Source organism: Tachypleus tridentatus, chromosome 7 (genome assembly GCF_004210375.1).
Source record: "Tachypleus tridentatus isolate NWPU-2018 chromosome 7, ASM421037v1, whole genome shotgun sequence".
Taxonomy (NCBI): domain Eukaryota; kingdom Metazoa; phylum Arthropoda; class Merostomata; order Xiphosura; family Limulidae; genus Tachypleus; species Tachypleus tridentatus.
Genome location: NC_134831.1, coordinates 26,874,858 through 26,892,633, shown reverse-complemented (window position 1 = coordinate 26,892,633; position 17,776 = coordinate 26,874,858). Strand labels below are relative to the sequence as shown.

Below are 17,776 nucleotides of genomic sequence, written 5' to 3'. Positions count from 1 at the left end.
ATGTAAAATATCTGTCGATTTATGTTTACTACACAGTATGTTTACCATCACAGTAATCTTTGCCACGAGAAAGTACCCGTGTATCATTATCGAATGGCCTAGTTACTGAAGTAACAAGAACAATTAGAGGAAGTTAGTGGCTTCCGATATTAATAATGAATGCTTACTATCAACACAGTTTTTAAAATATTTATATACTGACAAAATGAATAGGAAACGCATGGTTTGCATACCTACCATATTCACAAAATATACTCTGATTTCATCTTTGTTCCTAATTAATTTTAAAATATATTTAGCTATATAATTTTACCTATTCCATCGTTTTTTTTTCGAACAATTTCTAGTAGTAGTATAAAATTATCGAAATAAAATGGTTTTATGTTCTTGACATTGCCATTTTCGATTTTTATGCGACCTATCTGCTAGCAAAGAAAAACGTTAAACAGCTCATTTTTAATGAAATCTAAAACAAATAATCTCTACTATATTTTTGTTGTATATAAATGACAATTGTTTTTCCGAAATTTCACTGTACATTTGTGTAATTACTGGAAGTTAACCTTTTTTGATATGCAAGAAAAGGTCAAGTATTACACTATAATATCCATCATCTCTCAATATTTGGATTCTGCGCATCATACTATAGTGGAAATCTTGCTTACATGATACTGTAAAAACGTTTTTATTACGCGATGTTCAACCCCATCTTCGCGAAAATTTTATCCTATGTATATTTACGATAGGGATCACGATCTTCCCGTTTCCCGTCATGTAGTACTTTACTTTTCTCAATCCTCAGGGTGCAGATATGACGTCATGAATACGTCACACGCGGATCTAATGCAATGGCGCCGCGGGTTATTAAATTTGTTTGTTTTGAATTCAGCGCAAAGCTACTTAAGGGCTATCTGTGCTAGCCGTCCCTAATTTAGCAGTGTAAGACTAGAGGGAAGGCAGCTAGTCATCACCACCCACTGCCAACTCTTGGGCTACTCTTTTACCAACGAATAGTGGGATTGACCGTAACTTTATAACGCCTCCACGGCTGAAAGGGCGAGCATGTTTGGCGCGACCAGGATTCGAACCCGCGACCTTCGGATTACTGGTCGAACGCCTTAACATGCTTGGCAATGCCGGGCCCGGGTTATTAAAAGTAATTTTTCTACTTACGAAATAGTAAAATTGAACTTCCAAAAACATAACTTTTAGATTAAATAGGTAAATCTAAAAATTTCGTTACGATTACTTGAAACTCCTTGTGACAAAGAATGTGAATGTTTTGAACCCAAAACAAATATTATTCACTTTTATTACGTAAGTAGAAACACGTGAACTTTCTTGTACCACATAATATCCTAGAAACTTATACTACAGTTAGAATGACAAAGAACCACGTGAAGTAGAAATGGGAGAAAATTATAATGAATCAAGCATTTAAGGTAGACAATAAACTTCATTCATTGTATTTTGTGCAGGGGCGTAGATCCTGGGGGGATGGGAGTATACATCCTCCCCTCATTTTAGGTGGGAGGTATGGTGCATACAATCATTCCCCCCACCTACAGTTTGGTCTGTTGAATTGTTTTATTGCATCACAGGCCTACAAACTGTGTGTTTGTTCTTGTGATTATCGTGTTCTTACCAATCGAATTACATACTTAGGCCTAGATGTAGGCTTTTTCAGTAGCCTAGATGTCCATCTTTTATATAGGTGTGCTTCTAAGCTTTTCGATCTGAGCGATAGTTCGTAAGTATCAGTCAGTAGGCCGAAGAATACATGCAAGGCTTGCAAGCACTATCACAGAATCTACCTATGTCTTGTACGTAGTGTAAGATTAAGTAAAATTTTCATTGCAACAGATTGAACAGAGCATGAAATTCGAAAATATTACTCCCAAGCGTAAACTCCTGTGATCTAGATCTGGCAAGCCATTTGTAGTTTGTAGCTGCATCAATCTTATGTGTATATTGTGCAGTTTTCCTACGCCATTTGTTCTTATGCATCTCTAGCCGGTTTTATTGTCGAACGCCTTCCTCTCGTAAGCTGCCGAATCCGCTGACTAAAGTGTACGTTTAGTGTACAGTTAACGACAGGTTCGGGCCACTAGGATCTAGTCGCGCTCTACATCACCACCTCAGCTCCTTTTAGTTTGAGCCACGATTTTACAACAGGGGTCATTAAACCTGGCTTTGTGGCCCTCATTAATCCATGAAATTTCAGATTATCACCGCCCTCTAATAATAATATAATAAAAGAAATATATTATCTTATCATAGATAGTAAAAATATTGTGTTTTCTTGTATAATTACAACACAAAAGGAGCGATTTCAACGGCCTGAAGCCTCTATTCGAATTGTATAGAAACTTGCCTTACAGAGGAAATACCATGTTCGTCAGAGGACGAGTCCGAAGATGCTTGTGCAACTATTGCACATCATGAACCACCAGATACTTGTGAAACAAGTTTGTGCAGTAATGAAAAATCTGACACTCCACAGATACAGTGTGGAAAGCCATATCATCCAAACGCACAATTAATACCATGACAGAAAGCAAAATCTCAAAATATCAACTTCCAGGGCAAGTGGTTTGATGAGTTCCCGTGGCTGCACTTCGACAATCAGACTCAAAAAGTCATATGATTTAATTGTGCCAAGGCGAAAAATAGAGGCCTTTTTACAGGAAATTTGAGAGGCTAGTGGAGTATACCTTCATTTCCACCGGTTTTTGCAACTGGAAACTGGCAAAGCAGAAATTCAACAAACACCAATCCTCCTCTCAGGACATATTCGCTATATCTCTAGAAGGTTCTCTTGGTGTAACTCCAGTGACTGTTCAGCTACATGATGGAAAAAAGAAGCAGCAGGAAGAATGCAAAAGTCTAGACAAAATATTCAGAAGTTTACGTTTCTTACTGCGTCAATATTACGTGAACATACTAAATAAATTCACGTGGCAGTTAATTTGTGACACATTTGTCTTTATTCTATTAACATTTTGAAAACTGTTCACAACACCTCACTTATACAAACCTACATGGAAACCTTGAAGTATTATGGCAACAAGATTACACTGTGACTGCATGTTTACAGCTTTCAAGTTCACGTAATCAGAGATTACCAATTTGCAAATTGAACAGTCCACATAAGTAGTTGCAAAAATAATCCCCCCCATCAGGTGTAAAACATCTACGCTCCTGATTTTGTGGGTAACATTATATGAAACAATAGTACTAGAATGCAATTCTAGACAGTCTCCGAAAGTATTCTGTTTCATGAGTAAATAAAATCAAAAGTAAAAGAAATTTCTTGCTTATGAAGTTCGTAAATCATGCTGAGTTGTAACTTAGAATGCACAATTATTCAGGTGACTCAAGACATGCTCATCTTTTACTTGCGTCACAACTGTACAAACTGCAACATTAACCATCCCTTATACGATTCCATTTTAGTTTATTGACCGACTGAAAACTAATTACTGTACAGTGGTGATCCCCTCCACGCGACCTTCAGCCCCTTTTCGGGGAAATAACAGAGCAAGAATAGTCGTTAGAATCTCAAAGATTCTCACATCATAGTTTACTTACAACACCAGATTTCTCACCCAGCTTGCTTCACAAATATGTATACCAGTGGCAAATTATTCTAGACTTATGCTCCCTTGTTTTCGGTCCATGTTTTGCCTGTTTTATATCATTTCTCGTAGTTGAACAACTTCCTTTCACTCAGGTGAAGTTATAATATGATGGCCAATCCAAATACTACTAGTTAGAAAAGTGGAGTAACATTTTTATCACAGTTTACATAAGTATATTTTTAAGCCTAATTTACGTTACGTCTGTGCATTAGTGCTCGTTACACTTTTTAAACCCAGTTCACTTCAGTAGTATGTCCAACACTGTTTATTAGATTTTACTGACAGTTTAATCCGAACGCAAGTACCAATTATAATTCATGAGCTTTTGTTGAACAAATCTGTCTCAATATCAGCTATTACGTTGTTCATTACATTTTAGACTTTCACTAAATCCATCTGCGTGGATCACAATTGTATCACAATTTCTAGCCTCAGTTCACCTGTCCTGCGCTGGAACAATGGTAAGTCTATGGATTTACAGCGCTAAATTCATGGGTTCGATTTCCCTCGGTGGATACAGTAGACAGCCCGATGTGGCTTTGCTATAACACACACACTATTCACCTCGAAGGTTTCTGTGACATACACATTTTTTTTTTCTAAGACTTTCTAACTCAACTTTTTATCAAGTTTAATGAGACTGTTGTGATGGCTAGTACAATAACTACACAGCATTACTTTCCATACATAATTAGTCTAGTGTTTTACAATTTGTATGCACAGTTGTGCCCAATCATTAAGCAAAAAATCGAAGCAACAACTTTATTAATTTTAGTTTCCTGTCCAATGAACCAAGAAAAAAGTAGTCCTAAATGGAAAAACGTACAATTTGAATTTGATATCTCCACAGTTGTCAATGCAAGACCTTTAACTAACTTTGAAAACAAACATGTGAAACGAAATAAAAACAAAACATGCGGCTTATTCAGGTAATTTTCAGGCAACTGTAAGTACAAGATAAATATATTTTGATATCTCTATAAATTTACCCCATATGAAAATACAATATTTAAATTATTAATCTACGCCCCATTATCACGTGAACAAATCTGCTCATTAATAGTTCTGGGCCTATTCAAGTCATTATTGACCTTAACAGTTGCAAACTCTCTTTGTTAACCTGAAAATGACCCAAGAAGGTCGAAACGCTGCCATCTCCTTTGTTTTTGGTAAGTGTTAATACCCATACCAATCGTCCTGAGATACAAGGGACGAGTATGTTCGCGACCCTCAGACTGCTAGTCAAGTGCTCTAACCATCAGGTCATTTCAGACCACACAATACAGAAATAAAGTTGCAGAGTTCAGTTTTTCCAAAAATAATATCAAAGAAAAGTAACGGATTTAAGAGTCAATACTGTCTGCAAGTTTGTAAAACTCGTATATAAACTATCCTTTGTAATAAGTATTAGTAATAACCGTTTTTATAAATTGTACTGCTTTTATGTTTGCATGCTACAATGTGTTAAAACGAAAATTGTGTGTATCAACCTTGTTGTCAAGTAACAAATTTAATACACATTAACATTTATTTAACTATTAAGTTCAAATTTCCAGTTATTTGAAATAGTAATAGCTAACGTATGTAACACAACAAACCGGAGACTCATCTGAGATAAATTATAATGTGTAACAACTTCATTAAACCTTTCCTCTAAAATAACAAATCTACAAACTAAAGTTACTTGTTATTTTTCTTATGGGCAGAAGGGAATAAACCCTTAATATCATATTCGATATTCTGCACAAACACCTTCCTTATCACCTTTACCTGAAGATGATCTTTATCGTTCAATGAACAAGATTTAAACTATGTATTCCCTTTTTGTAGTACATGTTTGCATACAAAACATTTTAATACTAGAATTTGGCCAAAAGCGTAAGGCGTGCGACTCGTAATCCGAGGGTCGCGGGTTCGCGCCCGCGTCGCGCTAAACATGCTCGCCCTCCCAGCCGTGGGGGCGTATAATGTGACGATCAATCCCACTATTCATTGGTAAAAGAGTAGCCCATGAGTTGGCGGTGGGTGGTGATGACTAGCTGCCTTCCCTCTAGTCTTACACTGCTAAATTAGGGACTGCTAGCACAGATAGCCCTCGAGTAGCTTTGTGCGAAATTCCAAAACAAACAAACAAAATACTAGAATTAGAATTTATTATTCAAACCATTTGAAGCTTTGTACTGTCAGTTACGATTTGTCTTAGTGTCCAATTAAAGACAACCAATTTTGGAGTTTTAGGGTTATTTATTTCTGGTAAAGTTGTTAAGATTATGAAATATAAAACCATGAGAAACTACATAGCTTTCTAAACAACATACTTTCCCATTTGACTTCTCTAAAATAGAATTCATTGGTAAGTACTATTAGCCGTCATCAATATAATCAGTAGGTATCAGTGGGGGATTTAACGTCGTGTGGGGCCTATACCTCATGTAATTTTACATAGAATAAAATTATCAATGGCTTCCCATGAAGTGGTCTGTGCCCTAAGGCTGAGTCCTCTCCACCTCCCTCACACACACACACACACCTAAATACGTCACTGGTAAGTATAGAGACTACATGCATATCACCCAATGTTCGAGCGTCTAATCTTTACGTCTCTTCAAAGTAGCGAGTCTTTCTGACCTTTCATTCTCATCATTTCCACCAATACAATGATTCCTGTTCTCAAACTTAAGTTAGCCATGTTTATTAGAATTTGCCCCCCGCTAGTACAGCGGTATGTCTCCGGATTTACAATGCTAAAATCAGGGGTTCGATTTTCCTCGGGGGGCTCAGCAGATAGCCCAATGTGGCTTTGTTATATGAAAACACACTTTATATGAATTCACACTTTATCACTAATAACAATACAGCCTCCATTTTCCATTTATTATTACCATAGTAAAAAAAAAAGATGTTATTAAAAACTTTGAACATCTCTCGTCACACTCGAGTTTTAAACTGAAGTGTTTGCTTGCCAAAAAATAAAGTGTGTTTCAGCCCTAATAAGCACAACTTTGTAAATGCACAAAACCATGTAAAACAAGATGTTAACGTATAAATGAACTTTTTTGTTTGTTTTAAAATTTCGCGCAAAGCTGCACAAAGGCTATCTGCGCTAGCCGCCCCTAATTTAGCAGTGTAAGACTATAAGGAAGACAGCTAGTCACTGCCACCAACCGCCCAACGAATCTTCTTCTTCTTCATGTGTCAAATCTGCGGCAGACATTGACGACCATGGCATGCCAGACTTCTCTGTTGTCAATCCACCTTATAAACTCGATGTTGCTCATTGAGTTTTTGGTGACATAGTTATTGAGGCTGTCGATATAGTTAGTTCTTTGACACCCTCCGCTTTTCCTCCCTTCTATTTTTCCACATAGCATCTGTTTCTCTATCCCACTGATTGCTACTCTATAACGCTCCCAAGGCTGAAACGGTGAGCATGCTGGGCGTGATGCGGAATCAAACCCACGATCCTCAGAGTAAGAGTGGAGCGCCCTAACCACTTGGCAATGCCGGGTCAGCATTGACTTCTTTACTAATTTTTTATTCTACCGTTAATTCAGCCTTAATTACAGCAATCTAACATAACTCGATTTAAACAATTTTTTTACAGTATAATATCGGTTTGTGTTCTATTTAAGAAGACAAGAAGATACCTAATCTAAAAAAGAATTATTCCACTAAACCTCGTTTGTATAAATCGATGGCATATATGGAAAAAATACAGCCTGTCTTGCGCTTTTTTTCATCGCAATTTTTGTCACATCCTTTGTCGACTACGCATTTCGCTAAATACAGAGCTCTTTAAGCCCACTGGCATTCAATAATGCTTCAAAGTCCCTAACATATAAAATTAAGAATGTGGTTTTAAAAGGAAATAGACTTAATTCTAATGTCCTATAACAAGACTAATTATTCTTCGTCGGCTTATGAAATCGTACACATTACAACACATATTAGTTAATAACGTCATTCAAAATGTATTTAAGGCTATATATACTAGAAAGACGAGTGCTTCAAAGTTTGAAAGTTCAATTATGAAAACAACGCGATAACCAAATACAGACTTTATATTAACCTACCTGTCTGAACATAACATTTTCATTTACCACCTGGTTTTGGTTATTGTGAATAGTGTCGGAGTCGCATTCACCTTTCAGAACTTGGACATTTGAATGACTAGCACTGCTAACTGAGCAGCCCATGTTTTAATATCAGATATTAGATTAAATATTTTTAACCACCTTCTTCTAGATTCTACGTGGTATATTGCAAGAGGTTTTCAGACTTCAGACAAACATTTTTCATAGTGATTATAAGTAGATGTAAAACTGGTAAAATATCCAATCTCTATCAGTTTTATGCGTTCACAATAAAATACCGTGTAAACTGCTATCACACAGGTTACAACATAAGTATTTAGATCTGTGCTTTCAATATATTGATCATTCCAAACACACCAAATTTACATGTACACGAGAAAAGCTGAACCACGTACGAAAGGTTGCATTAACGCATGGCGAATTGACGTCTACTTGAACACCGCATGAAAACTTCCATGGGTTGAACGATCTTCTAATAACATATTTCCCAAAATTTATATCAAGCAGATTACCTATTTGCAATGCACGTTTCAATTATAATTTGTGAATGTACAATCGAACTCAAGGAGCAAATAATGTTTAACTTTGAAATATAGAAGGTTTTTTCTTTTCTAGAGAATTGTGATATTTGTATTATTTTCATGCTATATATAGCACGCGCACACTACAGGGTACATTCTATACTCTTCCTCGTCAACTGATTTTTTGCTGCATTTTTTAAATAAAAGGTTGGTCAGGCCGTTTGCAACATACTTTCTTTTTCATGTAACATTTCATTTAACTATTTCTTGTTCTATATTCATCTATATATTGAGTAAAAAAAAAACACTAATCACAATACCTATATATTTAAGTTATTTTTATTTAAATCCTGTGAAAATTCAGGAACTTACATCAGTTACTTAATATCATTAACAACAGTACTTGTATTTCATTCTATATTATGAATTTTTAAAGATATGTATTTCATCCTTCAACAGGATATCCATAACCTAGTGAGATCTTACTTATATTACAACCAAAATAAAAGCAAAGGTATCCAACTGATGATTCAATGCATTATAACTACTGCAAATCATAACTTTATGAAAATATACACCCGAGTTAAACTGGTATATTGCATTAGACAGATTATGTAACATTTGATTATTGTAGATATTGGGTTTGTCTTCTTACATTAGTATAATATTTATTCTGAATTTATTCTGTTCTGAATGTGTGCAGATTTCACATAAACAATTGAGCAATGTATAGTTGATATTTCAAGTTACATTTGTTGTTTTTTAAATCAGATATTTGTTACTCCATAAGTTGATTGATTGATTAATTGATTTAGTGTTTTATGGCACAAAGCAGCGAGGCTATCTGCACCAAACATCCGTTAAAAATGTAAAAATAAAGTAAATGTAGTAAAAGACAAATGGAAATGAAGGTAAAGCAAAAAAGTATAAAACCAATGTTGACACCTAGTCTACAATGTTAAGAGAGAAAGCAGAGTATAAGAAGTTGTAAGGTATTTACTCTAGCAAAATGGTAATGATCATAACCCGCCAGGAAGACTAACAGGTAAGTTCAAGAACCACCATCAATCACCTGAAGTTGGCCTTTCCAGTCCTGGTTCCAGGTTATGTGTCATAGCAGCTATTATCAAAATGTAAAAGAATAGGAGTTTTAAAAGACACTCCGCAAAATCGTAATAATGAGTAGCCAAATGTCCAGTAAAAAGATAAAAGTCAAGTAAATGGAGTAAAATTTGTAAAAGTAATTGAATATAAAAGCAAAATGGCAATTAAAACAGAAAATGGCACAAAAACCAATGTTGACATCCAGTCAACAAAGTTGTAAAGGACTACCTGTAGCAGAATGGTAATAATCATAACCCGCCAGGAAGACTAACAGGTAAGTATAAAAACCACTGCCAGTCACCTGAAGTTGGTCTTTCCAGTCCTGGTTCCGGGTTATGAGTCAATATGGCTAGTAACCTATGACTAAATGAGATGTTACTTGGAATATGTTATTCAGGCAATCTGCAACTTTATCCCCATTTTATCAGAATGTACTTTCGTCTTTAAATAATCAGTTCAGTTTTAGTATATGGTTTCAACTTGAGTAGTTGAAGTAGAGAAAAACCAGTGAAGCAACTGTATAAGGTAACTAACAGCAAGTACACATGCTGTATTTGGGTTTAATTGACATAATAAATATCTTGTTTTTTTTGTTTTATACTCAGGGTACATTGTTTTTATCACATTTAATATTGATATATAAAGTGAGGGATTCAGTACTGCTTTGTAATTAATACCACAATTGAATCTCCAGTCATTAAGTGCAACTACCAAGTGAAGGGCTAGCATTAATTCGGTTTTAACCAGATACATCACAAAAAATGTATATTAAGTATTGGTTTTGATTATACAGATACCTTTCTTGATCAAGGTTATTAAAAATAAGTTAGAGATTTAAAAAGGCAAGCTCGATATACATGGAGAAAAAAGGATTTTGAAGAAAAAGGTTAAACAAGTTTTCAACAACTTTGGTTGGATCATGCAAGACAAACTTGAAATTTCAAATGGTTCTTGTAATGTTGCTATTGTATTTCCAACATCTATAAACAAATGAAAAAATACTATCCAAGAACATATTTTATATAAAATAGCTTAACCAATGGTCTACACACTTTGAATATCTTATCCAAACCTAAGTTTGAATGATTATAGTAAAATTACATTTTTAAATGTTGCACTTGTGATGTGTAAACAATATAAATGGCTATGTGATACTGAAATAATCAAATCTCTTCTTTAACTAGTAACAAAAATAACAGTTGCATAGACATAAAACAATAAATAAAACAGATTTAATTAGGTATGTTGGATGACTGATCACCATCACCTGTCAAGTTGACTCCACTTATAAAATCAAAGTAAACAACCAGTGGTTTGAAAAGTAACTACCTTATTTTGTGATTTACAGATTTCAAATTATTGCCACTAAACAAGGTGCTATGTTTTGATATAGCTTAGAAAAAAAAATGCATCTCTTCCTACAAAACTATTATTGTATACAATAGGTTGATTCTACAACGAAAGGTACAATGAGAATGAAATACACAATATTTCATCTGTGTAGTGTCTCATCCTACTTACTTTTCAGCAAGAATTAACCTTAGTTTTGCAGCCCTCATATTGATGCAGCTCCCCACTTGTACATACTTGATATGTAACTTACCCTGGTATTTGTTTTTACTATATTACTCAACAGTATTCATTATTATTAGTTTTAGATATATGCTCCCATTATCATAGTTACATGACCTCTCTACCTACTCTCTGTGCCCTATCTTAAATGATCAACAACAAATAGTATAGTTCCAGCAATCTCTTCTTTCAACTCTTAATAGGTGTATACACATTCTTTAGTAGAGGATCCAAAACTTCCTACAGTATCTTAAATGAAAATTTGCTATTCTTGTACAAAACTAAACTGTCTTTGTTCTTAATACAAAATTCCTATGAACTGAACAAACTACTGCCTTTTTCTTCACAGTTAAACACCCAAGCAAAAGTTCAAGTTTTTATTTCGTTATCACATTAACAGAAAAACAAAGCAATTCCATTCTAAAGTTCTAAACTAAAAGTGCATAAATTTACATTTATCAACATGAAATCTTGCATTTACACATTTTGACCTATATACTAAATTATTAAGGTCACTTTAGTAAATAAAAACATATTCAATATAATTAGCTATTAAAAGTTTTAGTATCACTAGCAGATTTAGAAAAAATCTGTTTGTTGTTCTAAATGTTCTCTTTACAAGATTTGAAACTAAAGTGCTTCCAAAATTGTTTAGAATACTGTAAGATGAAATACTATTACTCTTTATAGCTTTTATTTATTTATTTTTATTCATGTGTTAACTGAAAAGAAAGTAAATGATTTTTCAACACCATGGAAGGTCCCATTCAGCAATGAAATTTAAGATTCATTTCACTAAAACCACATCTAACTTCCATTGTACTACAATCCAACTGAAGACAAGTATACATGTATTATTCAATAATACTTCAGCAATTAAAAATTAATATTAAAGATACTATAAGACAAAAACAAATAGGTTCACCACTCAGCTTATCCATAAATCCTACAAATTTTGAAATGAATCAAATAATCACAGTTCTTTAACACTCCACAAAAATAAATGCAATAATTTTTTTTTTAACTTCTCCTTAAGAGTCAAATCATTTCAACCAGATATAAATTTGCTATGTTTCACACTTGTGTGAAAGAACAAGTTAACATATGACTTATGATATATTATCTTGTTATTCCATTATTCAAATAATAGCTTTCTAGTTTTTATGTCTCAAGACATTTTACTGAATGTGTGAGTTAAACAACCTTAATTTTTTTACACTAATACTAAAATTATCTGTAACAAAAGGTATTTATTTATGTATGCATGTCAATCATTATGCCTTACCCAGAGTAACTAACAGTTTTGGTGTCTTTATCTGAAAATGCTTGTAGTTTTTCACAGAAATCTAGATAATGCAAACTTTTTTAGCACTTTAGTGACATTCTAAATCAAGTCATTGAATGTTTTAGGGAGAGATGTGGGTTTGTGTTTGCTAAAGATTTATAGCCCCTCCTCTTTCCTTAAGTTATAAATTAACCCTATTAGTTATACATATTAGATATCAATTATTTTTTATAGGTTGTAGCATTACTCAGAAAACAGAACAAATCTAATGAAGAAAAAGATCTGAATGTTAAATATTAATAATGCAAGTAGAACTTTAGGTTACATACATTGAAAGTGTGAGTACAATGTAATCAGTTCACTCATTTAAGGCTCTAATTAGACTTCATTTGGAACACTATTTAGTATGGTCACTATTTAAGAAGGGATTTTGAGTTATTGAAGAGTTCAGATAAGGAATACTAGAATGATTCTTGGAATATAAGATTATCTTGTGGCAATATATTTAAAACTTGACAAATTTTCATTAGAGAAATTGAAAAACAAGAGGAGAGGGACAGATGTGGATTTTGGGACTGGTTGGGGGTTTGAAATCCATAGATACAAATGAAAAACAATCCTATAAAAACTGCAGGAATTAAAACTACAGTGAAGAATTATGAAAATTCAAACCTAACTGTAGCTCAGGCAGTTATTTTCTTTTCTAATGCTAACAGGATGGTCAGACAGAATAAACTTAGAGAGAATAGTTTGCCTTTTAAAGTTTAACTGTGGTAAAAGTTATAACAGTGAAATATCTTAAAACCTGAGATAAAATGATTATTTTAATTGTTAAAATTAAGGATTAAATATTGTAAAAAGAGTTTCTAAATATAACTTGTAGTTTGGTAATACAGATAAGCCAAATGGACGATTGTTAATATTATCCCTTGGAAAAAAAAATAGAATTTCTGTATTAATATTATTAAATTTGTTTTAAATGGGGAGGTCGTTTTGAAAATTCCTACGCAACAATTGCAACATATATACGCATAGTTACATGCCATAAAAACACGCATTACTAGATAGTATAATCACTATAACTTAATACAAGTATAAAATTTCAATTAATCATAACTAAGTGATACGATATACTTTATACATATTTTAAACACACTAAACAGTTTTAACACAAAGTTGTTTCATAGTAAACTAACAGCAACACATTACATTTCCAAATTTGCGTTAGAAGTTTTTATAAGTTGTAAATGCAAGTTGTATGATTTTATGCTATACGTTATATTAATTAAGCGTATAAAATATTAAAATTATACTTTTGTAATAAAATTAAAAGGCTTAAAACTGTTGATTATGTTATATTAATATTGTTATGATCAAAATATGCAATTTTACCTGGCGAAAAATCAAGCCTTGTTGTCTCATGTCACAAGATGTCGATAACGCTTTAATACTATTATTACTCATTTTGTTGGCCCACGGTGCGAATGATTTCTGACAAACAGTATTTGCTCCACATCTAATTTGACCACGTACAACATTGATCGTCAAACCTAGTGTGTATCTCCAACTTACTGCCATTGCAATACGACAGAATTATTTTGAGCGTCCTCTAGTAAAATAAGTTTTATAGAATTTATTTATTTTCTAAAATCAAACAAAAAATTATTTATAAATTGACATCAGACCTAATATTTAACATTAACACGCATTTTAATACACAAAATAAACTACTGTTCAATATTTAAGATAATATAACGAAACAAAATAAGATATAAAATTAAAGAAAAGCATCAAAAATTAAAAAAAAATTACTGGTATGACAGATTTAGAAGATTATAGAAGATCAAGAAAGCCGGTGAAACAGGAAATTACGAGGTCTGTTCAAAAAATACGCGGACTTACGTCATAAAACAAAATGTACGTTATTTAGAAGTTACAGGTCTGGGACCCCTTCAAATTACTCTCCTCCCCAACGCATACACTTATCCCAACGGTGTTTCCACTTGTTGAAACAGTCCTGGTACGCTTCTTTTGTAATGTCCTCCAACTCCTTCGTCGCATTTGCCTTAATCTCGAGAATCGTCTCAAATCTTCTTCCTTTCAAGGATCTTTTGAGTTTGGGGAACAAGAAAAAATTGAAAGGAGCAAGGTCAGATGAGTAGGGGGTGGGGAAGAACAGTGATCGAGTGTTTGGCCAAAAACGCACGAGTTCTGAGGCACAAATTTCGCAGCAACGCGATGCATCTTCAATTTTTCGGTCAAAATCTCGTAACAAGATCCAACTGATATCCCACACTCTTCAGCAAGCTCCCTGACAATCAGACTTCGATTTGCCCGCACCAGGGTGTTGATTTTGTCGACGTGTGGGTCGTCAGTTGACGTGGAAGGACGTCCAGGACGCTCATCATCTTTAATGGACTGTCGGCCATCCTTAAAACGTTCATGCCACTTGAAACATGCCTTACGCTTCATAGCAACATCACCGTAAGCCGTGTTAAGCATAGCAAAAGTTTCAGTCGCAGATTTTCTAAGTTTAACACAAAATTTCACAGCAAGTCGTTGCTCCTTCACGTCATTCATTCTGAAATCCGCCAAACGAAAAAATCGCACTTCACTTAAAAGCGCGTAGCTAATACACAAATGAAGATATCTGCAATCGAGAAATGGCGTCGTAATCAGCTGATCTGTGCAAACCTAGCGACACCAAGCGGATTCCCCTGGAACCAACTGGAGCCGCGCAATTCAAACAGTCCGCGTATATTTTGAACAGCTCTCGTTGGAGGAAGAGGTCAAATGTACCTGACATTCCTGGGTATTTAACAACATCAATACCCAAATACCGACACAATGAAACAACAGCTCTCGTATCTCATTAAAAAGAATGTATGAGAAAAGGTTGCCTCAAAATATAAACATTATGGTTTCCGTTTTTTGTGATTTTTTTCAAACGCGGGTAAAGTCGTAGATTTGGTATATCTGAATTTACAAAATGCATTTTACAAGGTGCTATAATGTAAAAAAAAAATCTTTATAGGTGTGGAGGATAAGTTAGCAAATTGGATAGGACAGTGGATAGACTAAAGAAAGCAGAGAGTTGTTACAAGTTAAGTTTAGTGTTGCACCTCATGGTTTATTCTTCGGAACTCTTCTGTTTTTGATTTACATTAAGGATACAGATGAAAGAATGATCAATAAATTACTTAAATTTTCAGATGATATTAAATTATTAAGTGCAGTTAACAGTTAAAAGGATGTTGATGTTTACGAAGTGATTTAAATTATTTAGTAAATTTTAGTTAGTTGAGCAAATAAATGGCAGATAGGTTTTAATTGTAATAAATACAAGATACTGCATGTGGGTTATCATAATTTGAAGTATAAGCATAATTTGAATTTTAGGAACCAGTGTTATAAAAGAAAGGGATCCTTGTGTAGAAGCTGATCAGCTTCTTAAACCATCAAAGCAGCGTGCTCTTGTTAGTGATAAGATAAATCGGATTCTTGGTTGTATTTTTAGAAATACTGAATGCAATTCTAAAGATGCTATCACTTAATTGTATAGGTTACTGGATAGGCCACGTTTGTAGCATTGTGTTCAGTCTTGTCTTGAGCTCCTTATCTTAGGAAGAATATTTCAATGCTAGATATACTGCAGAGGAAAGTAACTAGAATGGTGTCTGGGATGGACTGGTTGTCATATGAGGTGAAATTTAAAATTTCTCAAGTTCTTTTCTCTTTAAAAAGAAGAGTAAGAGGGGATGTGATTAAAGTTCTTAAGATTGTAAACAGAACTGATAATGTTGATGCGTCAGCTTCATTTTTTCACATTTAACAGTGAGAATAGTAGGCCTAGGAAACACAAATAAAAATATTTTGGCAGGGTATTAGTCATTTTCAGCTAAGACAGTTTTATTTTCCTAACATAGTGGTTAGTCTTTGAAGTGGGATTCCTTCGGATGTTGCGGAAGCAATCAATTTAGAGAGTTTGAGAGAAAGCTTGATAAGTATATGAATGACAAGGGTTGGCTTTAAGACGTTTTAAAAATATTCATTAATAGTTTTAGTTTACTGTAAAGAATGGGACAGCCAAGATGGTACAATAGGTTTCATGTTGGCTTAAAACATTGTGTTACGTTTATGTTGTTATTTTAAATTAAAAACCTATTTAGATTAACTATATTTGTTACTCGTCCTGATGAATTTATTTTAAAATTATTATACTTGAATAAAAGTTTCGTGTAACTTAAGTTAATCACTAGAAAAATGCTCGTTCTAAACTTATTACTATAGTATCTTATTTGTTTTTTTTATCCTACATCTATATTTGTACGTTAAGAATCTTTATTGTATTCAAAACGTTATAACAAATTCGACATCTAGCGGTAAACAAATAAACTATAATGAACGATACTGTTTTCCTATATATATGTACGAATGGGGAAAATAGTATAGATGACTCTATAACGGATTTATAGACTGATTCGGTTTTTATTTATGTTTAACTCTTTCATAAATAGCGTTTAAAACAAGCAATATATTTGGACAAAACTTACATTGTGGCAATTGTTACTATTTGTATATTGTTTTTGACATTACCATTGAGCTGGTTCAAAAATCAAAACTCTAAAACGGCACTTTGGTTAAATGAAATTATACTGTGGAAAGCAAAAAAATTGAAACGTTGTATAGATATGAAATAGAGCAAAATAGCTAAATGACAAATAACCACAACCGTTGATCATAAGTCTGAATTCAACAATAAACAACGGCAAGACTACTGATTTACCACTCTAAAATCAGGGCTTGATCCCATTCGGAGGACAGAGCAAATAGCACGATGTGACTTTGCTATGACAGATACGTTTTAAAATAAATAATAATAATTTTCTATGACAATGATAATTACTGTTGGACAACCATTAACAATGTCTTATGTACTGTCTTGAAAGCAGAATAAACGATCAGAATAATCAGTAATTGCTTTGTTATTATGCACAAAACTCCACAAAGAGCTATTTATGCTCTGTCTGCCACGGGTATTGAAACTGTGTCGTTTGGGGAGCGAATAATCAGTAAGGTGTCAATGTTGTTTAAAGACTTTACAATATAGACAGCTAAACGTAAGAAAAAATTTAAAAAAGAAATAAATTGTATAAAGGGGTACAAATTTTCACTTTATACAATAAAGATAAAACTCACAGTGTTCAAACAAATTTCGAGCTCTTCGACGCAACAAAGTATTTAACGTATGATAAAAGAAAGAGACGTCCACAAAAATATTAAAAGAATTTCAAATTCAAATCATTTGAAAACAGCTTCAAAAATAATATAAAAACTCAGATATGCTTGGCGTTAGAATCAGAAATAGGACCGTCCAGAGGCGAATAAAAAAGTTGTCTGTAAGAGTGGTTCTCAAACTGGCATGGGAAGTTTCATGAACGTAAACAAACAACAAATAAAATACAACACAAATCTGTGTTATATGTTTCAAATTAAATCAAAACTTAACTGATCTTCTCCAATAAACAGCTTTACCCATCTCGCATAAAATTTACATTA

General features: G+C 33.5%; 1 protein-coding gene across 2 annotated transcripts in view; it reads right to left on the bottom strand.

The window, feature by feature from the left end:
- The window catches only part of LOC143255342 (persulfide dioxygenase ETHE1, mitochondrial-like), a 47,198-nt gene extending 33,376 nt beyond the window's left edge, over window positions 1–13,822 (bottom strand). For both annotated transcript variants that reach the window (XR_013030564.1, XM_076510837.1), the window contains exon 1: window positions 13,610–13,822. Coding sequence is in view for 1 of the 2 variants with exons in the window: in XM_076510837.1 (XP_076366952.1) it covers window positions 13,610–13,795 (186 nt within the window). In the remaining variant the exon portion in view is untranslated. The remainder of the gene's footprint in view (window positions 1–13,609) is intronic.
- Window positions 13,823–17,776: the final 3,954 nt, after the last annotated feature.